At 32.8% G+C, this 24,634-nt stretch overlaps 2 protein-coding genes across 2 annotated transcripts; both read right to left on the bottom strand.

The window, feature by feature from the left end:
- Window positions 1-4,365: 4,365 nt before the first annotated feature.
- Window positions 4,366-8,757, bottom strand: LOC142613900 (glyoxylate/hydroxypyruvate reductase HPR3-like). The gene is made up of 2 exons (XM_075786421.1): window positions 8,189-8,757; window positions 4,366-5,079 (listed from the first exon to the last, which is right to left on the bottom strand). Exons 1-2 carry the CDS (start codon window positions 8,684-8,686, stop codon window positions 4,564-4,566), a joined length of 1,014 nt encoding a protein of 337 aa, XP_075642536.1. The 5' UTR covers window positions 8,687-8,757; the 3' UTR covers window positions 4,366-4,563.
- Window positions 8,758-13,180: 4,423 nt separating this feature from the next.
- Window positions 13,181-15,069, bottom strand: LOC142611871 (glyoxylate/hydroxypyruvate reductase HPR3-like). Its single transcript, XM_075784013.1, has 2 exons — window positions 14,570-15,069; window positions 13,181-13,902 (listed from the first exon to the last, which is right to left on the bottom strand). Exons 1-2 carry the CDS (start codon window positions 14,993-14,995, stop codon window positions 13,378-13,380), a joined length of 951 nt encoding a protein of 316 aa, XP_075640128.1. The 5' UTR covers window positions 14,996-15,069; the 3' UTR covers window positions 13,181-13,377.
- Window positions 15,070-24,634: the final 9,565 nt, after the last annotated feature.

Here is a 24,634-nt window from a genome sequence, read left to right as displayed (position 1 = left end):
TTGGAAGTTCTTGATGAAATATGATGGTGACAAAGTTGTGTAGAAAGATAATACATTCCCTGGGCGTTCTCTGAAGTCTAAACACCAAAATTTTTCTACACAACTTTGTCACCATCACAGTTCACCAAGAACTTCTGATTTCACTGTAGTTTTGTACTAAACTGGATTGGGTATATCTAAAATCTGATTGACACAATTTTGTCCAATATGCTCTTCCACATTGAATTTGTTCTTCCATATTGAATATGTACCAAATTGGCTAGCGATGATTATGTATTGGCAGTTGCAGATTGGGAATGCGATGGTTTCGATGGAGAGGTTTGAGCTAGAGAAGGCGTTGGCAGCGGTGGAGAGGTATAGGGTAAGTCATCATTGGGCGGCGGCTAAGACTTGGGTCTCCATCGGCGGTGGCTAGGGCTTGGGTTTCTTCATTCTCTCATCTTCTCTCTCTTTTTTGATGGGGAGATTGTTTATTACGTATAAATTTATTTTGTAATTTTTTAATTAAAAAAATATTACTTAAATTCTTCTTTTAAAAAAGGTATTATTCAAATAACTTTTTACTTTTTACTTAAAATCTATTCTTCTAGCTTTTTTAGATGCAAAATTACGTATTAAATTTTTGTATTCAAACTCCTCTAATATTTTTTTTTCAATAAATAATATAGTAAATCCACTTCATCTTTCTTGTGACATTGTCGTTTTTAGATATGATTTTGTCAATTTTAATTTTAAAAAACATTTTTTCTACCGAAGCAACTGTAACATGTATTTTTAACAAAATTCTATAAGCTATACATAAACATGCATTTAGAAAGAAAAAAAAAAAAAAACACCTAATCTTCTAATATAATTTAGCACATCAATTGGGCTATTTTCTTTTTCTTGTAGAACTTCTTTTATAACTTTTAACTTTAAAAATAATTCTAACCCATAAAAAAAATCACTCTATCCATAAAATTATAATTATAATAACTAGAGAAAAACTTCAAGTGTAGAACAAAAGAACCTGATTTATAAAATGTACTATTATAGTTCCACTTAACCATGAAATTATGTATTCATTAAATCACTAAATAAATTGGATTAAACAATACAATACAACTAAAAAGAACAACACAATTAAAAAAAATTAAATACTAGAAAATTATAATGAAATTATATTTTTCATAAGTTAATTTTGATTATAAATTAATTCAGTAGTAATTAATTATATATTTATTTGACATTTTATTTTTCACAAAACTTAATTTATTATTTAAAAAATTAAAAGGAAAAAATTTTTGGTTTGAACCAAAAAAAGAAAAAAGAAAAATGTTTTTAATATGGTAAGTGAAACGTGTGGTATGTGGAGAAGGGTCTGGACCAAATAAAAGAGCTCCACTACTCATCTTCCATGGATAAGAAGACTAAAGTAGTAAAGCTTAGGCAGACTAGAAATTAACACTCATCAGTACTAAAGAAACAAACAAAGACAATCTAAACTCTAAAGCAATAGAGTGGCAAATCAACACAAGACTGCTAAATCAAATTCAGTGACAGCAAATACAAAATATATATATATATATATATATATATATATATATTAAGAAAATAATTTTTTTTTCACAGATGTGTACCAGAAAAATGAGGATTTAGTTTTTTCTTTTTCTTTTTTTTGGGGAGGGGGGGGGGAGGATTTTTATGTTTTGTTCTCATTTGTTGAGAGAGAAAGAGAGAGACATTGATTTCAACTTCTGGGTCAAAACAGAATTAATCCATATATATATATATATATATATATATATATATATATATATATGAGTTGGGTTCAAGTAGTGAGTTCAAGTTACACCTAGTGTAACTCTAAGCAATGTTGCATCATCCAATAACTTGTTATGGAATTCATATTTTGAAAATCTCACCATTGAATTACATGTTTTATATGCTCTTAACATTCTTGCCAATTTTCATGTCAATTGGATGTTATCTACTATTCGATCCATAAACTTATCTTTAATGCATTATTTTAAACTACAAAATTTTGAATTTGAACAATTGATTGATGACATGGCTGTTAATCTTTGATTACCATAAAAATTTGCAAGTATGGAGAATATATGAAGATAATGTAATCTAACCGAGGATTTGTCGAAATTTCCATCCAATTAAAAAATATTCAATGGTGTAATATTATTATTATTATTATTATTATTATTATTATAGAGGGTATAATTTATTACTTCTAGATTAGGCCTTCTTTCCCAATTTTTTTTCTTTAACATTTTTGTTTCCTAATTTTTTGGTTATAATTGGAGGTTTGATTTATTCATTTTACGGATAAATAAATATATTTTTATGGGAAGGGGTGGAGGAAATCAAAGAACTAACTTACTTGCTTAAAAATTAAGAGTTTTAGGCGGTTGCCTAACTCACCTAAAGGCAGGAGCCGCCCTTAAGGCTTTCAATTGATATGTGGAACAGTAGAAGGAGCCTTGGGTCCCCTATAATGTATACAAAACAAAGCTTAAACATACCTCCATAATATGCAATCCCATGATGGTATCAAGCCTCTTTTTTTCAAGATTGTAAGCAATGGAACATTGAGAGATTGGTGGAGCTATTTGATGCTAAATCTGTGGAACCTATTAAGAAGAAGATTGTCATCCCTTCCTCACCAAGACAAGATTGAGTGATATAAATTAGAGACCCAAAGGAAAATATTGTTTTATTTCAGCAAATGTGACAAGTCAAGACCATAGGGTAAACCATAAATGTAAGCAGGGTTAATTGGAAAGGTCTATGGAAATCGCAACAGGCATCCTCCCCCAAAACAGAATATAGCATTCATTTATTCTTCGAATGCCACATTGCCAGGGATATTTGGGAGAAAATATTAAAATAGCATTAATTTTCAAACAATATAGTTAGTAGTTAAGTTTTACAAACTATATTTTTTACTAGCATCTCGAGTCTAAAATACTCGATTTTGGGGCTATAAATCGAGTCTTTAATGCTCGATTTTTATGGTCTAATTCTGTCTGATGTGGCATTTTTTTCACGTGGCGACTACTTGGAAATCGAGTCTCTAGCCCAGGTCGCGCGGCCTAGGCGCGTGACCCAGGCCAGCCCAGGTCGCGCGGACCTGGGCGCGCGCGCTGCCTGGTCCGTTTTTTTTTTTTTTTTTGTGGAGTTCAAATTTCATCTGGCTTGTAAATCGAGTCTTAGAGACTCGATTTCCAAGTAGTCGCCACGTGGAAAAAATGCCACATCAGATAGAATCAGACAATAAAAATCGAGCATTAAAGACTCGATTTATAGCCCCAAAATCGAGTCTTTTAGACTCGAGATGCTAGTAAAAAATATAGTTTGTAAAACTTAACTACTAACTATATTGTTTGAAAATTAATGCTATTTTAATATTTTCTCCGGATATTTGGTTTGGAAGCTTATGGGGCCTTGAGATCTGAGATTCTCCCTACTTCGAATAATAAAGATATTGTGAAGCTATTGCTGGACCCCCATAGACTTTCAAAATTTGGATTCTCCTGCAAATTCTTTACAAGAACAATGTACTGCTTAAATTGCTTTCACACTTGAAGTAATCTGGAATCTCAGAAATCAAGTAGAGCACAATGATTCACAGATCAACTTCATGACCACTATCAATCCAATGGAACACAAGGTAACTGAAATTATGAGTCTTATTAAATAAACCTGGTATCATTACTGATAAAAGGGTCCAAATGGACACGTGCCCCTTAGGGGTCTAAATCAAGATTTTTCAATTGGTTTAAGCAATGGCAGAGCAAAATTTTCATACACATGCACATATATACACTCGAATATAGTATTTGAGATCAATATGAAATATATAAAGTCATTCATATGTATATTAAGTGAAAATTTAATGTAATCATACCCTCAAAAAATAACATATTTGTTATATTTTATTTATGCGTTAATAATTTTTTGATCGAATAAGTTTTTTTTTTTTCTGATTTTTTTCCAAATTCAAAATACCTCTTATAATTGGGAAAAAAGAGAGAGTAATAGCTAGATAGACAACAAAGATAACTTACATAAATTTATGTTATTAATTATTTGCAAAATTTTATTGCTTATTATATAAATTTTTTTGAAGGAGAATAAATTATTATATTAAGAATTTGAGGTCCTATTAGAATAAATTTTCTTACACACATGCACTCGAACCCTCTCGCTCCACCCTCGGTCTCAAGAACATTTAGAACACGTAACGATTAAAACAGAATTTTAAAAACATGCCGAGTGATTTTATGTAAATGGTTATGCATGTCTGAGGAACCCAACTTCCTATTTTCATCTAGTCTTTATGAGCCATTTATTTACAGCTCAAGGGAAGTCACTTGAAATCAAAATAGCACTAAAAGCAGCCTACAAAAGAAGGCAATGCCATTACAGGAAATGCACAAAGTATTCAGCAACTTTGTGTTCGTTATGATTCAAGAACTTGAAGCTAAAAAATGATCACTTGAAACTGAAAATACAAGACGTTTGTGTCAAAACCATTGCACAAAAAGTGGAAATGATTTGATAGCCTTGTTATTCAAGTGACACCAAAGGTTTATTTGAAAAGAATGCCTTAAGGTTGGCCATCACCAGATCCTGCAATGCTGCAAGGGATTCTAGGGTCACAACAGCACAATGCGGAGACAACACAACATTGTCTAATTTGAATAGCTCTTTCGGCACATCAGGTTCATTCTCAAACACATCGAGACCTGCACCACCAATCTCACCTCGCATCAGAAACTGCACCAGTTCCTTCTCGTCGACAAGAGGCCCACGTCCAACGTTAATTATCACTCCTTCCTTTCCCAGTGCTGTCATGACATCCTTGTTGATTATGTGGTGAGTGTCCTCTGTGAGCGCACAACAAACAATTAGGACATCACTATTAGCCGCAAGGTCCCAGACATTTGCATAGTAAGGGAATGGAACGGATGGCTTTTTCTTCCTTGAGTTGTAGGCAATGCTGCAGCCAAAGGCCACGAGCCTTTTGGCAATTTGGGAACCAATATTTCCCAGCCCCACAATCCCGACTCGCTTTCCTCCCAACTGAAACCATAGTGATGTTGAAGAGAATATAATTACACAAAATTCTTCAATAAGATGCACAAGTGATCTAATCAAAACAATTATAGAAAAGGCATGTGTTCAACCAAAAAAAAAACAGTGCAGCATAGGAGCACCTCCAAGGCTCCATTCTTGATATTGTTAATTGGAACATTGTTCTCCACATATGGAAGATTCAATTAACAACCAGATCTGCAGCTATTCAAAATCCTAATCCACAAAGCAATGGCCACTCATCCATAACTTTCTTTATACATTGTTTTTTTCGGTAAGTACATCCATAACTTCTTGAAATCCTCTTCATGAATTTTGAAGTTCTAAAGTGAATTACACTTGGTCAAATCCTCTCCATTTAAAATAGATCCATTTTATGATTCTAATCATTAGATTTATGATTCTAAAAATTGGATATTATATATATATATATATATATATATATATATAATAGATATTATAAATTTAAAGAGCATCACGTGTCATAAAATCTTAACTGTTCACTTGAAATTGGAGACATTTTCCCCGAATCAGTCCATTTTCCATCCATGAATATTAAATAGTGCGACCTCTCAAACATTGTAGTCTATGCTATCAAGAGTCAACCAATACAAAAACACTTTTTTTTGGTTAAATCAATACAAAAACACTTTGATACGATTGCTTTATCCTACAAAATATCAGGGCCGGCCCAATGAAATTTGGGGCCTAAGGCGGCGGAAATTTTATATGAGGCCTTTTTATGTGAAACATTAATTAAATAAATATATATAATACTAATTAAATTAAGACTAATTTGATGTAAATACAGAAATTAATGAATAATAATAATTAAACTAAGGTTAATTTTATACAGAGAATTGAATATCATAATTGAACCATAAATTTGAACAAAAAGAACTAGAAAAAATATTATTTTTTAAAAAAAGAAACTTACTTTAACTTGAATATATAACTATGCATAGTTAAGTACAGTTGTAACCTAAATTTTAATTTATATATTATTTTTAAGAGAAAGAGATAGATAAATATTATTTGGTGCGTGGCTTTGTAGGATATTAGTTTACAAAAATTAAGATCTCAAACTATTAGAGGAGATTAATCATCATTGATGATCTATCACATTTGCAGCATTTTTTTGAAACATTTTAGGGTTTCAATTGGTTTTAATTTCTATTGGTCTCTTATTTTGGAAGCCTTGTTAGAAATGAAAAAGAAAAATATTAAAGATACTGCAAAATGTTCACAATATAATGTGATAATGACTGTAATTGATAAAATTCAACAATTTAATTTATTTGTGTTTGAATTAATTTTTTATGTGATTGGTGACATGTTAGTTAAATTTAAACTTAAATCTATAGTAAAATTTGTGGTATCTTTAACATCACTTTAAAAAAAGTACTAATTATTTAAAAAAAAATGTTATATTTTTATAAAATTTTGGCCCTTTACAAATAGAAATGGGGCCTTTTTTAGTAGGGAATTTTTTTTTTTTTGGTTGTGGGGCCTTAGGCCTAGGCCTAAGTTGCCTAGGCCTTGAGCCGGCACTGCAAAATATAACCCTACTAACCCATCAAAGGTACGGATTTGGAAACAACACTAGCATACAAGGCATCAGTCTTTAAAATAACATATTTAACTTTTTGCTGAATTTTTTTTGCTAAAAATGTATTAAAGTATTCTTGTATTTTAAAAAAGTAGGAAAAAAAAAAGATTTACTATTTTAAAAAAATTGTACATAATAGTTAAAAACAAAAAAGTTAATTTATAAGCTAGTCAAGGAGGTTGAGTTCACAGACCATCCTAACCTGGAAAAAATAAAAATTATTATGTATAAATTAAAAAAAAAAATTATGATTTTGCTCAACATTATGTATTTGTTTGGCTAGAGCTTATAAGCTCTAACTTTTAGCTTTAATGTACAACTTTTTAGAACCTTATTTTTTCTTAGTTTCTCAAAGTACAAATATACTATAACACACTTTCACACACTTTTAGGAAAAAAAATTACAGCAAAAAGTTAAATAAATTATTCTCAAATTGACAAATAATTACACTTTGGATCAAGTTTGGCAACAAACTTAGTTGTAAACTAAGGCTACAACTCTTCTCAATATTTTTTTATGAGATGTGAATTTTGACAAATCCATCAATGTATTACATTTTCTTCTTATGACCTCATCTTCCATACTTTCAAAATTTTAAGAAAATCAAAAATCAATAGTTATGTTATCAATTAAATTTTAAAATTTCAAGTTTTTAGTCTAAAATTATACATAAAAAATAAGTTTATAGATTAAATAGTAAATAACATCCGATTAACATGAAATTTTACATGTATTAATAAGAACATGCAATTTAATGATTAGATTTTTAAAATACGTAGCTGAGTTAATTTGTTTAGTTAATTTTAGATTACAACTAAGTTTATAGCCAAACTTTGACTCATTTAACAATATATCAGGTCCTTAAAAATAAAATAAAAATGTCCAAGAAAAATTTTATTTAACTAAAATTTTGAAAGTTATGTAGTTTGCAACATTTTGATAATGGAACTATCATGTAACGATTTCAAAATAAGAAAATTTATAGTAGGAAATTGTAAGACTATGTATTTGTGTGGTTTTTTTTTTTGTCTATATATGAAGTTTTCTTTTTATTAAATTTTGTATAATTTAAGTTTCTTAATAGCTACCCTGAAAAAAAACATACAAAGCCGCCACTAAAGCTAGTCTTAAACATACCTCTCAAACCCTTCAAACTCCTCTTATTTCTTTTTATTGGATATTTGGATGTGAAATTTGAATATATAGTACATTTTTTTATATTTTTTACACGTATATTAAATTTCATTCAAATTAAATGTTATTTACTATTCAATGAATTAACTTATTTTATTTTTATGCATAATTCTATATTGTAAAAATTTAAACATTTAATTAATGATATAACTATTGATCTTTTTTTTATCGAAGAATATAATAAAAACATACCGTCTAAAATTTCAAAATTCAATTAAAATATATAAAAAGAATTTAAATGGTATTTTTTTTTTTTTTTTTTTTTTTGAGAAACAGCAAATTCGAAAACAAACCTTGAAACCAAGTGGGTGTTCTCCTTTCACGGGCCATAACCTGCCTCGAACAAAACGGTCAGCAGCCGATATTCGACGCAGAACATCAATCAACAGTGCCATGGCATAGTCAGCTGCGTCCTCAGAGAAGGCAGCACTAGCACCGGTGACCATGATTCCACGGCGGCGACACTCGTGAAGGTCAATGTGTTCAACACCAGCGCTGGACCCAACCACGAGTTCCAGGCTAGGGAGGAGACCAAGGGTGTCAGCAGTGAGAGGGGTCAAGCCCACGCAGAGTAAGGCACGAGCTGAGTGGGCATGGCGAGACAGGAAGGACTCGGTCGACTCATCAGGCGAGTCATTTGGGTCAAGTAGGTGGAAATGACTCTGTAAGCGGTCTTCGAGGGGAAGGTTGAAGTTTTTGGAACGATGCACAACAACTAAGGGTAGCTCACCATCCTCCTTTGGTTCTTCTTTGTTTTCCAAGACTTGCGGCTGCTCTTCTTTGGTAGCCATTGATTGATGCAAGACTTTGCCGCTTTGGGGGGGTCAACTGGAATCTTTAATTTGCAGTGGTTTTAAGAGCATTCTTATTATAGCATTAGCATCAAAAGGGCTAAATTCCAAATTTAAGCATAAAGAATTCATTTAGGTCAAAATGCTCCCTCCCATTGAATGTTGTAAAAAGTAAGGATTGTAAAAAAAGATATTAATATTTTATACTTAAAGTTTTCTTTCTCCACGGTCTCTCTCTCTCTCTCTCAACAACCTCACTCCCTTTCTCACATCTCTCTCGTTCGAAGCTTGTACCGGTGCTGGGTTTTGGATTTTGGAGGTTGGATTGGCGTCGATCGGTGGGCTGGGTTTGGATCGGCATCTCCGCGTGGGTCAACAAAATGTGGGAGATCACGGCGGGCTGGGTTTGGATCGGCTACGCGGGTTGGGCTGGGTTTGGTTAGCGATGGAGATCGTGGTGGGTTGTGATCTATGTGGGAATGAGTTTTGGGTCGGTGGGTGGCAGTGGGTTGATTTCAATAGGTGTGATTTTGGAGGGCTACGGCGTGGTCAGTGGATGCAGCGGCGTTGGTCTAGTGGTGCAACGACTTGGGCAGTAGGTGCAGCAGTATGGGTTTAGTGGTGCAGTGGCGTAGGATTGACTGTGGGTTGCTGTTTTTTTTTTTTTTTTTTTTTTGTGGTGTTGATGATCGGAGAGGGTTTGATGGTCTGGGTTCTTTTTTCTTTTTTTTTTGGTGTTGACGGTAGATTGTGGATTGCTGTTTTTTTTTTTTTTTTTTTGGTGGTGTTGATGATCAGAGAGGGTTTGATGGTCTGGGTTTTTTTTTTTTTTTTTGGTGTTGACGGTAGATTATGGGTTGTTGTGTGTGTGTGTGTGTGTGTTTTTTTTTTTTTTTTTTGGTGTTGATGGTAGATTTTGGGTTACAGGTGGTGGTGGTGTCAGGTGTGTGTGGTGCAGCGGTGGTGGTGATTGTGGATCTTGAGTAGAAAGAAAGAAAGAGAGAGAAAGAATAAATAATGTTATGGAATATATTATTTTATTGCGTAGAAATATTATTTTAAGAGAAATGATATGTCCACAAAATTTTTATAACATTTTCACAACAAATCCTAAGTGGCAAGTTGTTATTGTTGAGTTAAAAAAGTAATCTCAGTGCTAAATTTAAATCAATAACAACTAACCCCCTGTGATTTTTTGTGAAAATATTGTTAAAATGTTGTGGACGTAGCACTTCTCTTATTTTAATGAGTAGAATAGGAAAATAGAAGTTTGGATGTGGAAGAATTGTAAAATTGTATTGTATAATTGATAAAGTAGTTTTTTGGATGGTAAAATAGGATAGAATTGGGATAAAAGAATGCTGATGCTTTTAAGCATGTATATGCTAAAAGATGCTTTTTTTTTTTGCATTTATAACCAAAAACGTGCTATATCAAAAATGGTATATGCCAAAAACTTTGCAATACTACTACAGTACGCTCTCATTTTTGAGACCGCACTATAGCACTATGCTATAATTTGTTATTAATTTCTTTCTCTTTCTCTTCCGTGTTTGTCTCCTCTCTCACTTCTCCTCTTTCACTCTCTCTCGAGCTCTCCATCCCTCTCTTCTTCTAGTGTCTCTCTCTCAGGCAAGCCCTCCATAGCTCGCCAAAACATGCCGCCGCCGTTATTCTCCAAACCCACATGCTCTCTCCTCATCATCATCATCGCCGTTATCTCCATTCCAACTGTCCGATCCGATTACCCTCTGATCTCTGCGCTATCTCCATACCCACATACCGTCGTCGTTCTCGTGCTCTCCGTCCAATCCTTTCCTTTTCATTGTCTCTCTTGTGCTCACCGTCCACTCCTTCTTACTCTATCTTCCATTTTCTCTTCGCCTCTTTGTTTCCCTTTCTCTCTGCATCTCGAGTTCGTGGGTCTTGAGTGTGGCCGGGATGCGATGCTGGGTGTGGTTGGGCTGCGGTGGTTTTTCGTGGATAGTAGGTCTCTACGGTAGTTCATGGTGGGTCTCTGCGGTGATTCGGTGAGTGGGTTTTGCAATTTGATATCAGTGAGTTTTAATTTCAGTGGTTTTGATTGATTTTGGTGGGTTCTTGATTGCGGTGGCTGAGTTTATGGGTTGATCGGGGTGGTTTTGGGTCTTTGTTGTGATGTTGTGATTCTTTGATTTGGATGATTCTTTAATTTTGTGGCTTTGGATGTGGAGGTTTTTTTTTTTTTTTTTTTTCCTATTGTTGTTTTATGGTTGCGGCAATGGTGGGTGGGTGGATATAGTGGCCAGTGGCGCTGGGTTGTGAAAGAGAGACATAGAGGAGAGAGATACAGAGAAAGAGAGAGGATGAATAAAAAAGAATGAAAAATGATAAAGAAATAGTATTTAAATGAAGTGTTAAAAAAATTAGAAGTTTTGATGTAAGGAAGATTGTAAAGTGATGTGTTATATGTTATAAAATTGGGTTTTGAGATGGTAAATGTTAAGAGCTTGTTTGGTTTAGGCTTGTTTTGAGTGATATCACTGGAAACTTATCACTGAGTTATGAAAAATCGTGGGACCCACACCAGTTTGGTTGTTTGGCTTGATTTCACCTTGGGTTTCCATTACTCAAAACTCACAATTTTTGAGTTAGAGTGATGGAAACACAAAACACAAATATGGTGTTTTCAAAAACTGAGATACATAACTCAGTGGCACTAAGGTAAATATTCGGACTTTGTGGGCCCCATAGGTTTCTGTATTGTCTTGTTCGTTCAGTGCTGTTTGGTATTACCGTTGCAAACATCCACAGCACCACCACTACAAATCTAGCTCTGCCACAACACCACCGCAACAAAACACCACCGAAACACAAACCCAACCCCACCCAGCGCCGCCACAGCAACCCACAGCAACAAAACACCACTGAAACACAACCCAGCACCACCACAACCACACCCGATCTCCACCGAAACACAAACCCAGCACCACCACAACCGATCTCCGCCGAAACACAAACCCAGCCCCACCTAGTGCCGCCACAGCAACCCGCCGCAACAAAACACCACCGAAACATAACTCAACACCACCACAACCACAACTGATCTCCACCGAAACACAAACCCAGCCCCACCACAATTGAAACCCAAAAATCCAATCTCAAACCCGATCTCCACTGTAACTCAGCCCCAACTGATTCAAGCCACGCCGTGACCCATAACCTGATCCACACCACCGAAACACCAACCGATCTCCACTGTAACCTAGCCCCAAAAACCCAATAACCATTGATTTAAACCAACCAAAAACAGCTAAGAAAGAAACAGAGAAGAGAGAAAAAAAATCAAATACAGATTGAAGAGGGGAGAGACAAAGAAAGAGAGATAGAGAAAAAAAAAATTTGATAGAAAAGAGGGAGAGTCAAAGAAATGAAAGGTGAGAGGATGGGAGAAGTAAGGAAGGAAGATTTTTTTTTTTTTTTGTTAAAGACGCGGGTAGCAACAGTGGCAACTGGGTTATGTCAGTGTGTGGGTCCCACAGTTTTGAAGTTGAAATTTGGTATGAGATAAGGTGCCAAATAGTTAGTTTGGAAAATTGAGGTATTTTAAGTGATGAGTGATGAGAATTGAGAATTGAGTGATGATAAATTTTAAACCAAACAGACCCTAAATTTTTTAGAATGCTTGATAAGAATGCTCTAACGATTATATTTTATTAATGGTGGGCAAGCTTTATAGTTTATATTCACCAAATGGAGAAAACGAATTATAAAAATCATTAAATTTGTTTATGATGGTTTATTTAACAAATCATCCTTACTTGAAATACAAATAAAAAAATAAAATAAAAAACCAACTTAAACAAAGTCAAGCAAAACATAGGTTTAAACTCCACCATTAAACAAACTGAATTCAAACAAAATATTGTGTTAATGAACACCCTCATGAATAAGAGGTTCAAATATATATATGTGTGTGTGTGTTTATATACACATGTATATAGAAATACTTATTAGACTTAAAATTGAATTTATATAAATTTACAGGGTATTAAATTTTTATTTGTAAGTTATTAATAATATAAATAGTTAATTTTGTAGCAAAAATGATATATAAGTTTTAACAATACAAGGTTTGTGAAACTATTTTTTATAGAAATAATTACAGGTTATCTACTCATTGCCATCAATGCTTTGAAAAATGTCACTTTTTACCACTTGAGCATAACTCTATTATTCAGTTGTAACCCATGTCTGTATTACCCTTAAAAAAAACACAATAAAACATTAAAAAAAAAATCACATATTTAAGAATCAAAATCCCTCCTCCCTTTTTCTTTAGACTATTGTTAGAGAAACGTATTTGACAATTCAAGAAACCACAGAAGAAATCGTTTCTCTGAACATGTAATCTACATTTTAAATTTGACAAAAACAAAACTAAACGGCTCCAAGTTCATCTTCAATTTCTTTGCCTTTTAAGGATTTATATATACATTAATATTCACCATGCTGTTGAATTTGACCTCTAAAGAGTCTTTAATCTAATAATCTTAATATAGATGGAAACCTTCCAATCATACATCCAAATTTGAATATTATTACTCCATTCATGCTGGAAAGGCCACAACAAAGGCTTATTAGAAAAGAAATACACCAATCATACAAATGGAAACCTTCCAATCATACAACCCTATGTGCATATTACTACTTCATTCGTGCTGGAAAGGCGACAATAAAGGCTTATTTGAAAAGAAAGCCTTCAAGTTTGCTATAATCACCTCGTTCAAGGCTTCGAAGGATTCTGGAGTTGAAACAGCAAGATGTGGAGACAACACAACATTGTCCAGGGCAAATAGCTCTTTTGGGACATTAGGCTCGTTCTCAAACACATCAAGACCTGCACCACCAATCTCCCCTTGGACCAAAAATTGCACCAATTCTTTCTCATCAACAAGAGCACCGCGCCCAACATTAATTATAACCCCTTCCCTTCCCAATGCTGTCAAAACATCTTTGTTGATTATATGGTAAGTTTCATTCGTCAGCGCACAGCAAACAATAAGAACATCACTGTTAACAGCAAGGTCATGGACATTGGCATAGTAAGGGTACAGTGCAGATGGCTTCTTGTTCCTCGAGTTGTATGCAACTGTGCAGCCAAATGCCACAAGCCTTTTTGCAACTTCATAGCCAATACTTCCCAGCCCCACAATACCAACTCGTTTTCCCCCTAACTACAGTCATAACCAATTCATATAAGAATCGATTGGATAATATAATGTTTAAGTTTAATCAAGATGCAAGTATAACTAGTGAATACAACCAGCAACACTATTCTAATGTTTACAAGGTTAGTAGCTGCGGCTCCTACATCACTAGCACCTGATCAAGGCCCTGTATGTTTCTTACCAGCTCTGTTCCCAGATTCATAACAATTTCATTTCTATGTCAATGAATTCATTTCCCAAAACACAGATACTAGTTATGCTCTTTCAAGCTAAATGAATATACTTACGATGTTAGTAGCTTTGAATTATATACCCTTCCCTTTCTTCTCTTTTTCAATCTTTCCAAGCTAATCACGCTGAAAATCCCAGCTAATCAACCATAATTTACCTAGATCTGTATTTCGTTTCGTATCTCAGTTGTGTGTTATACAAAACTTCCACACAGTGACACAGAGACATGCCTCAGCTAATCAATAGCAAACCGTAACGTTTACTTTATTACACACCAATCACCAGAACCAGATGGCAGATGCTACCTCAGCAACTATGAACATGTGTTTTTGTGTCATTCACTATGCTTGTCGTTTTTAACAATAAAAGCCACCAATCCAGATGTGCTAAAAAAATGACAAAACCCATAGATCGAAAAAACAGGAAACAAAACAAAACAAACCTTACAGCCAAGTGGGTACTCTCCCTGTTGAGGCCACAAACCAGAGCGAACAAATCGGTCAGCAGCGGAAAGTCGGCGCAGAACATCGAGCAAAAGCGCAACGGCGTAGTCGGCCACGTTCTCAGAGTAGGCGTCGCCGGAATTGGTGACGGCAATGCCACGACGGCGGCACTCGGCGAGGTCGACGTGGTCAAGGCCGGCGCTGGAGCCAACGACAAGTCGCAGAGAAGGGAGGTGGTCGAGGGTGTCGACGGTGACGGGCGTGGGGCCGACGCAAATGAGAGCGCGTACGGAGGAGGCCTCGGGCGAGGCCAGCGAGTCGAAAAGGCGGAAGTGGGTGATCAAGCGGTCTTGGAGTGGAAGTTTGAATGAAGCGAGGTGGTGTACGAGGACGAGAGGACGGTGGTCTTCGACTTCGGTAGCCATTGATGGATCATGGATGGTTCAGAGAATATGAGGTTAGGAAGTTTATTAATGCTCAAAACATTGCTTGTTTCTTTTTTTTTTTTCTTTTTTCTTTCTTTTTTAATTTTATGGAGTAAGAAATATTATTAAAAAAATACAAAGCAGGAAGTTTTTATTAATTTTTTTTTGAAAGGGACTCGGCCATATTTTATTGGCACATATTTTAGCACGATATGCACTTTTGCTGAATTGGTATGGAAGACGGGTCCCTGAATGTATTTGGCAAGAATTCCAGAATGATTGATCTTTTGATCAGATGTAAATCATGTAATGTTCCAGCTTTGCTCTGTTTCTTTAAAGAAATTCCTTTCTTTCCTCTCCAAAAAAAGAGGAATAGGGGGAGAACTTGTTAGTTCTTACCCTTTTTTTTGTTTTTTTTTTTTTTTTTTTCCAAATAAAAGAACTAAACTGCACGTTACAGACTATAAATTATGTTTAATTTTGACCTTGTCAATTAGTCCAAAAACCTAAACTTAGGTAATGTTTGGGTAGTGTGTCTGCAGCCACGTTTGGCGTTTTTTTTTCCCAGTTGAGCACCTTTTACACCATGAATAATGCATTTAGCCATGTGAACAATAACTTTTTTATTATTTTCAGTTTTCAACAAAATAAAAGCTTAGCTTAGTTTCACTTGATTCATTAATTAAGTCGAGCTTAAACTCAAACTCAAGCTTAATATCAAGTTTTTAAACTTGAGATACAATACAAGTACATTACTAAATCCATGTTGAGCATATTATTAAGCCCATTTGATTTAGATATGTGGTTCTAACTCCTAATTAATTAAAACTTTAGTAAGATATTAGTTTAAATTTCAGGCTCATATCAATCTTGTTACGAAGTCCATAAACCAACTTAAGTGTAGCTTGTCTTTCTAGAGCCTTATTGTTTACAAGCTTGCTCATGAACAATTTTTTTACTAGGTTCAGCTTGTTTATTAAATAATATTAAATAAGCCTTTAAGGCAGCTTGGCTCACTTATAAACAAACAAACATGAACGAGTTTTTATTAAGCCAAGTTCAAACTGTCTATTAACAGTTTGACTCATTTATAGCCTTACTTTTAACTTTGTAGACATTTTTAGTACGATGGCACCTCCCTAGGTACTTAGAGAGGGGGGGGGGGGGGACCCTAGGGTACAGGTTGGGGTAGATTTCTAACCATGATTAAAAAAAAAAAACTTTTAACTTCGAGTAATTGTATGTACACAAAAATTACACAATAAATTATGAATGATAAGATTTCAATTTGACCCACCACTGACATTTTATTATTACTTATTAATAACAATTTGTAACCTAAAATTTGTTGTAAATATCTATATGTCTGTTTCGGAACAGCTTATCTAGCTTTTTGCTAAAAAAAATTTGTTGAAAGTGTATTAAAGTATTCTTGTATATTGAAAAAAGTGAGAAATAGTGAAATTTTAAAAAACTATACATAAAAGCTAAAAATAAAAACTGGGTTTAAGCTGATGCCAAACAAACTTGCATAACGGATTTAACTTTATATGGAAAATTCACTTGGGTTAGAGCACTTGCATTAGTCAATGCAAAATAGAAAAAGTGTTCATTTTTACACATTTTTGCTCAAAAACTATCCACATAAATCCATCTATAACACCATTCATATGCAAAATTGCTGTAGTAACCGTATATATTTACATGTAGCTTTCTATCCTATTATTTTAAACTTTTTTCTCTCTCCTCTCTCTTGCCTTGTTAGACTCTCTCTCACCCTCTCTTCAATGTCAAGAAGAAGACGACCACCAACATCCACCCACCATCACAACCAACCAATCATTCCATTACAACATTAATTTAATCCAAACACAATCAACCCAAAATTAATGTAAATCATCACAAACCCAACTCAAAATCAACTCAAAATAAAACACAACAAAAAACCTATTTGGCAAAATACAAATCAACCAAAAACCCAAGTCCCCGCTACCAAGGAATGCTTGTCGCTGCCATGAGAGAAAGTGTGAAAGAGTGTGAGTGTATTGAGCCATGGAGGCTTGGTAGAGAGAACTTTTTCAGATTTGAAGAGATCACCGATCTGATTGAGAGAGAGAGGGGGAGAAAGAGAAAGAATTTTTTTTTAGAAATGAAAAAGAAGAAGAAGAAGAAGAAGAAAGAAAGAAAGAATATCAAAAGAAAAAGAAGAAGGAGAGAGAGAGAGAGAGAGAGAATAGCAAAAGAAGAAGAAGAAGAAGAAGAAGAAAGAAAGAAAGAAAGAAAGAAAGAAAAAGATGCCAAAGAAGAAAAGAGGAGAAGAAGGAAAAAGGAGAAGAAGAAAGAAGAAAGAAGGAGAAAAAGAAAGAGAGAGAGTGTTCAAAAAGTGGAGTGTGTGGTAAGAGTATTAGGCTTCGTTTGAGAGTTCATAAGAGAATAGAATGGAATGATCATAAGGAAATCGAAAGGAATGAAATGGAATGTATTTAAGTAAGAGAAATGAATGGAATGAAATTAAGTAACCTTGATTGGATGTTTAAAAAAAAGAATGAAAATGAATGAAAATGAATAGAATGTAAGTAATCTTGTTTGGGAGTAATATAGAGGAAATGGAATGAAATTATTTTATGACAATATTACTACTAGACCTCTATTTTAAAATAAATGGATGAATATATAAGAATATTTTGAGAGTTTTAATAAAAAAATTCATTAAACATAATTCCATTCCCTTCCATTACTCCCAATTTTGGGAGGAATGAAAATTTAAGGTTTTAAAGGAATAGAGAGGAATGAGTGCTCCCTCTTAACTATTTCATTCCCTCCCACTTAGGGTTCGTTTGGGAGTTTATAAAGTAATGAAATGGAATGGAATGGAATGATCATTAAAGGAATGGAATGGAATTGAATGGATTTAGTAGGGAAAGGAATAGAATGAAATTTAAAAATCTTGTTTGGATGTTATAAAGTAAAGGAATAGAATGTAAGTAACATCGTTTAGAAGTGACATTGGAAGAAATGGAATGGAATTATCTTATAATAACATTACTATTATACCCCTCATTTTAAAGAATATAAAAAATAATCAATGAGAACTTATAATTGCTGAAATGTTTAGTATTTAGTGGATGCTGTGAAACTAGTTAGCCACAATTGGGTCTGTGTTAGATTATTGAATTACAATATAGTTTTGTCAAGGTGAATAGATTGCATCACGCTAATTAATAATTTAACAGATGAAGATAATGGCATGAAAAATTGACAATAGCACAATTTCTTTACTTCAATTTGCAAATTTTTTAAGGGGCTGCTAGTTTTAAATTGGATCTTTTTTGACTGGTGGGCTTTACAATGGATTTGATAATTTAATCATCTCCATCTCCCAATTTCTTATACTGAGCAACATCCCTCTAAGACCAAAAGTGATAGAACTATTAACATATCAATTTCTTGATATAAAACTAAAATAATTCTATTTTAAGGAAAAAAATTGTATTGTAACTAAAAAACAAGTTATGTATATTTCTATATTGTAAAGCAATTCACGCATCACATATTTATTCTCAACAAAATAAATATTGTCTAAAAATGCAAACAAATATCTTTAAAAAAAAAAAAAAAAAACTTCTATAATGAGTCTTGCCAAAACAAAACAAAATAACATAATCCATTCCAAAACTAAGGTTGGCCAAAAAATCTCACACTTTTTTTATTTTTAAGCCTAAACATTAGTGTCGATAGGACACATTTGCGCTCATGATCTCAGCAACCAAAGAACATCTCCTTATATGTTGTATTTTCCATCAAAAATATGTAGGCCTCAATCTTTGATATTGGATCTAAGTCCAATAAGTCCAAAGCTGCATGAACTTCTGCTTCATATGACTTTGAAAAACACTTTGCCATAACCTTAGTCGCCCTATCAATTGCCATTGATACATTATCAAATGACTGAGAAATTACATTTCCTAGTTCATCATCTTTTGCTAGTTGTCTTTTCTTGCTTTTAGAAGACATTGCATCTTGTGATGACGCTCGAGAACGTGTAACATTAATTTCTGATGACCTCTGATCATCTTCCACTTCAAAGTTCTCCAAAGAAACTTCATTTTGAGATATCAATTTATCAATCTCATCAATAGTGGTCGATGCAACATACCTAGCACGTTTCTCATTTGCAATTTTAGCATGATCACCTTTTGCTCTATCTTTAGCCCAAAGTTGTGCCATCTTAGAGTAGTTGGGCATAGGTGTTGTCATCCACTTCTTGGCTGTAGGTTTAGACTATTACAAACCAAGAAAAATGGTTAAACAACAGATATAATTATGTAATACAAAATTAAACTCACAAAAAATGGTAATTTACCACTATGAGTGGCTCCCAAACTTCTAGCTCAGCTATCCATATATTTAAAGAATCATTCTATCCAAAACCACTCAATCCATCTTTATATATGTCATAGCATTCATGAAAATTCTTCTTTAATGTCTTTTGTCAATTTTTCACCTTATCTTTGTTAATCTTCATGTTAAATTTTTCAACCAACTCTTTCACTATGTCATCATATGCCTTTGAGATAAAAGTTCCATTAACTCTACCACCTATGATCACCTTATGTAAAAAAGCATCCACTAAAGCATCATCCATAACACTACTCCATTGTACTTCTTTGCTTGGATCTCCACTATTCTTCTTTGATATCTTACCCATGCTATAATTAATAAGACAAAAAACACATAAAATATTGTGTAAATATTAATATTAATTATCAAAAGATAGAGAGCAATATAAAAATGAAAAGAGAAATTTCCATAATATTTAGGTCTAAGTAATTGAAACATAACATAGTCTTAAACAACATGACAACAATAAACGCAAAAACTATTACATTTGGACTTAGTTTTGCCACGTAGCTAATGCTATAGAATCTCTTATAATATCTCCTTGCCTAGCATCCTCGTCATCTTCTCTTGGAGTAGGGGCCACACATTCACGATGAGAATGTAAAACCTCTTTCAACTTCAACAATAAGACTTTCATCAAGATTGACACCTATATTTTTAAGTACACCAAATACTCTTTCAATAGCAATGCGCAATGACGCATGTCATAAATTAAACAATTTTTTAGCATTTTCAGGGGGACGAACATAATACTCTTTTAAATGATAATGCACTCCCCTATAAGGTGCAATCAGACGACTTCTATTCATGTATCCTGCATCAACAAGATAATATTTATCTAATAAACAATAACAATTATTAATTATATACTATAAATTTTTTAATTATAAAGAATACATCCTAATACATATTTGAATTCAATTTACCTTGTGAGATTTTCAAATTATCGTTTCTAGTTAAAACACTCTTTATTATTCTCAAATTTGAAGCAGTTCCTTCTTAACCCGGTAATACGTACGTGAATTTCAAATCAAATGAGCATACCGCCAACACATTTTGTGTTGGGTAACCCTTCCTACCCCGATATCTTGGTGCATCATCATTAAACACTTTGACACGAATATGTGTTCTATCAAGTGCCCCAATACAATCCTGAAATTAAAAATATCTCTCAAAGAAATTTACCTTAAAATATACTTATACTAAACTATTATTAAATATATAATATATACATGATATATTTACCTTAAAATATGGATTGAACCTACTACTCTGTAATATTTCAACTGGCACTTGGGTTCCATCAGATTGTTGAAGGAACTGATCCTCTAACATAATTATTGATCTTAACACATTATGAAAATGGTGACTAATGGTCTCACCGGAACGAAAAAAGAAGAAGGACATTGTACGGATCTTCACATTATGTGATAGAGTGTGAAGAAACTTGGCAACTTGCTCTTCAACTATGGCATGTTGTGTGTCTTGAAGATCACCACCTCTTCGCAAAATGTCACACAAACCTTGAAAAGCTTGTGGACCCATGCGTATTACATCATAGCATTTTTCACTAGATCTAAGTCGATGCATTATTTCATCACGAATTAATTGTCTTTCTATGGTTGATTGTGTAGGAATGCGGTGAACACGTCTTTTCAAACGTTGCCTTCGATGAATAATGTAGCACAAATAACGACATGAAGTATGAACCAAGGCTAGTTTCCACATATTCTGAAAAAATTATGGTCTTAAGTACCTCATCATTCAAATCCATCTAAGTAAAAAAAAATAGTTATGTTATTAGTCAGAGTCCTAGTCAAAGAATTATAGGCACGTGTTCTATTCATTATAAAATTTGGACACTTCACAGTATGCTTTTGATAGCGTTTAAACTATAAATTAAATATTTTTTATATTTTAACATATAATTAAATATATGAACAAGAAACAGTATAAGACTTGAATACATTGAAATGAATATATTTTAAATAGATTCATTTTAAAAAATAGATTCATTTTAAAAAATAGATTCATTTTAAATGAAACAAAGCCAAAGGACACCATTCAAGTAGCACTCACAATACCCAATTTTGTTTTTCCATTTCAAAATCTATCCATTATGTCAATTTCATGGTTCAAAATCTTATTTTCAGAATTTAAAATAGCATATAGACTGCCATGTCCTATTCCTCATACCATATCAAAAACAGTAATATCCTACTTTTCATTAAAAATAAAAAATAAAAACATTGGTGATGACATTGTATGATGAATAACCAATATAATTATGAAATTATCCATAAGAACAAAGTTTTGCTTCAATTTAGTGTAATTTTGGTAACCTACAACACCACGTTTATACCACAGAAAGTGATGTACTATATTTTGCTACACAATTCATACAGAAGTTCAGGAAGTGATTAATTAGCAAAACAACTATCATTTTATGACAAAACATTATTAAAGAAAGCTGTAAGCAAACCAAAGAATCTGGCCGTACATCAGCAACTATCATTTATATGTCACTCTTTCATCCGTGGACCCCATAGCTATTATTTATAAGACTTGAGGGGACAAAGAAAAAGAAAGACTTACTTGTGAGCAGGAACCAAAACTTGCAGCAATCAAATAATTATGTGTAGCTATGTTGATGAACAGCAATAGCTTCAGTGGTGTCTCACGAAAATTTGATGAACAACAGTAGCTTCACTTTGTAGCAAACAGGCAATAACGTGTAGCTATTTTTTTTTTTTTTTTTTTATAATTATTTTTACAGTTGATTGAGAAAAGAATAGCTGATATTAAAGGAGTATTTTAGGGGTTTTAACAAAAATTTCATTTAACCTAAATCCATTCCCTCCCGCTCCTCTCAATTTTAAGGAGAACAAAAATTTGAAATTTTAAGGGAAAATGGAGGAATGACCGTTCCCTCCTAACCATTCAATTTCCTCCCATTTAAACTCATAAATAAAGGAATGACCATTCCATTCCCTTCGTTAAAACTCCCAAACAAGGGGAGGGAAGAATATTTTAAAAATATTCATTTTATTCCATTCCATTCAATTCTCTCCTCTTAAACGAAGCTCCCACAAAGGAATGAACTTTTCATTCACTCCATTAAAACTTCCAAACAAAGGAAGGGAAGGATATTATAAAATTATTCTTTTCCATTCAATTTCATTCCCTTCTCCCAAATAAGGGCTTAGTTACAAGCCCCGAAATGGTATTTCACAATCCACAAACACTAATGTGACTTTAGTATAGGGTAATGTTTTAGGATTCTCAGGAATGTTTAAAGATTCTTATGTTTGATTGCAAATCACACTAGGGAATCAGATGCCAGTAGAATCCGGATTCTCCCTTAACCCCTTTCAGTATGAATGTGGATTCCCTTTCAAACGAGTGGGTATCCAGATTCCTAAGCTTAAAGGAAATTGTATTTATTATAAATTGACAATTTTAACCAACCATTTTTCTTTATCATTTAAGCAAATGAGATAAAATATTAAACAAATTATTAATATCTTTTCCTTTGGCTTTATCTCTTCCTGTCAAAATAACATTATTTCTTCCCACAAAATAACATACACAAGATAGACAACTTTGTTGATATATTCATATTTTCTTCTTTTAAACTAGAGTTTTAATCCTTCTCAAAAAAAAAAAAAAAAAACTAGAGTTTTAATGAATTTGTCATAATTTATAGTTTATTTTTTGTTTTTCATAATTTACTTAGAGGAAGATTTTAAAAAAGAAAAGAAAAAAGTCTTATATTGGATTTACAAATCTAAGGATAGAATAAGAAAAATAAATAATTCAGTTAAGATTCCTTAGTATAAACCAAATATTATAATCTCATATTCATAGAAATCTTATTAGATTCCTAATTAAACCAAATATATGAATAGTTACATTTCTAGGCATCTAGATTGCAAGGTATCACATTCTTAGGAATTTGGATGTTAGGAGTAATGTAGATTCCCTTGTTTCAAATGCCACCTAAAATGATGTTTTATCCAGTTTCTATATCCTAAAAAAATTTACAATATTGCTATAGTAGACTCTTATATATGTAAAGTAGGCTCTTATATATGCAAATTTCTGTAGTAGATTGTATTTATTTTTTTATTCTTTTTTATTTGTTTAGCCTCTTTCTTCTGATCATATCTCCCTCTTTCATTGATTTTGGGTTTTGTTGGGTTTTGGGTTATATTATTTTATTGTGTAGATATATTATTTTAATGTGTTATATGATAAAATAAAAGTTGGAATGTTAGACTTATTGTAAAATGGTATGATATCTATACTACTATTTAAGGAGCTTCTTTTGTTTGGACTAGATTTTTTTTTTATGTTCCAAAATACCCATATTTCCTAGGTTTAAGTAGGAACAAAACTAAAGGATAGTCTAGTAAAAATACACATCTAACTTTTACTAAAACATTGCTTACAAAATGGAACCACAATTTTATTTTATTTTATTTTTTACAATTTCAAACAAAATAAATCCAAAATTTTAGGATTTTAGAATCCTTTACTAATACCCTACTAACCAACACGGTTTTACATTTTAAAAAAAAAAAACCATGTTTTAGATATTTTTATTCCTAAAAGTTTGCCTATTGTTTAGAAGTAATTTTATCTGATTTTATAATTTTATCTTTAAAGATAACTTCCCCAGTATCATTTTTCTCTTTCAAATTTTATGTATATAGCAATTGCTTACAGAGTCATCATATGAACGGTTGGTATTTTTTTCCTTCTCATTTTACTTTGTATTTTGCAATTATATTCTAACACAATTGATTCTCTATTTTCTATATAGCAATGAGATGGTGAAGTTGAAGAAAATGCAAAGGAATTTAAGAAACTTTAAGAACCAGAAAATTCATTGACAGAATCCTCACATGAGCAGTTGATACATTTTTTTTCTTTCTCATTTAACTTTGCGTTTTGCAACTATTTTGTAACAAAGTTGATTCTCTATTTTCTGTATAGGGATGAAAGGGTGGAGTTGAAGTAAATGTAAAAGAATTTAAGACCCAAACAATTCATTGAAAAATAGTTATGTTCTTAAATTCTTAGTAGAAAAATTTAAGAAACTCGACTTCTTTTGGCTAAAACATAAAAAATTTGCATTCCAATTATAGGCTTATCTCTTTTGTGTTCAATAGAAACCCAAGTAGTCAATTACTCAACTAATGCAGCCTGGATGTAACAACCATAAAAAAAGAGTTT

This window comes from Castanea sativa, chromosome 10 (genome assembly GCF_040712315.1).
Source record: "Castanea sativa cultivar Marrone di Chiusa Pesio chromosome 10, ASM4071231v1".
In the NCBI taxonomy this organism is placed as follows: Eukaryota; Viridiplantae; Streptophyta; class Magnoliopsida; order Fagales; family Fagaceae; genus Castanea; species Castanea sativa.
Note: the sequence above shows the minus strand (reverse complement) of the source record. Positions and strands in the feature narration are given on the sequence as shown.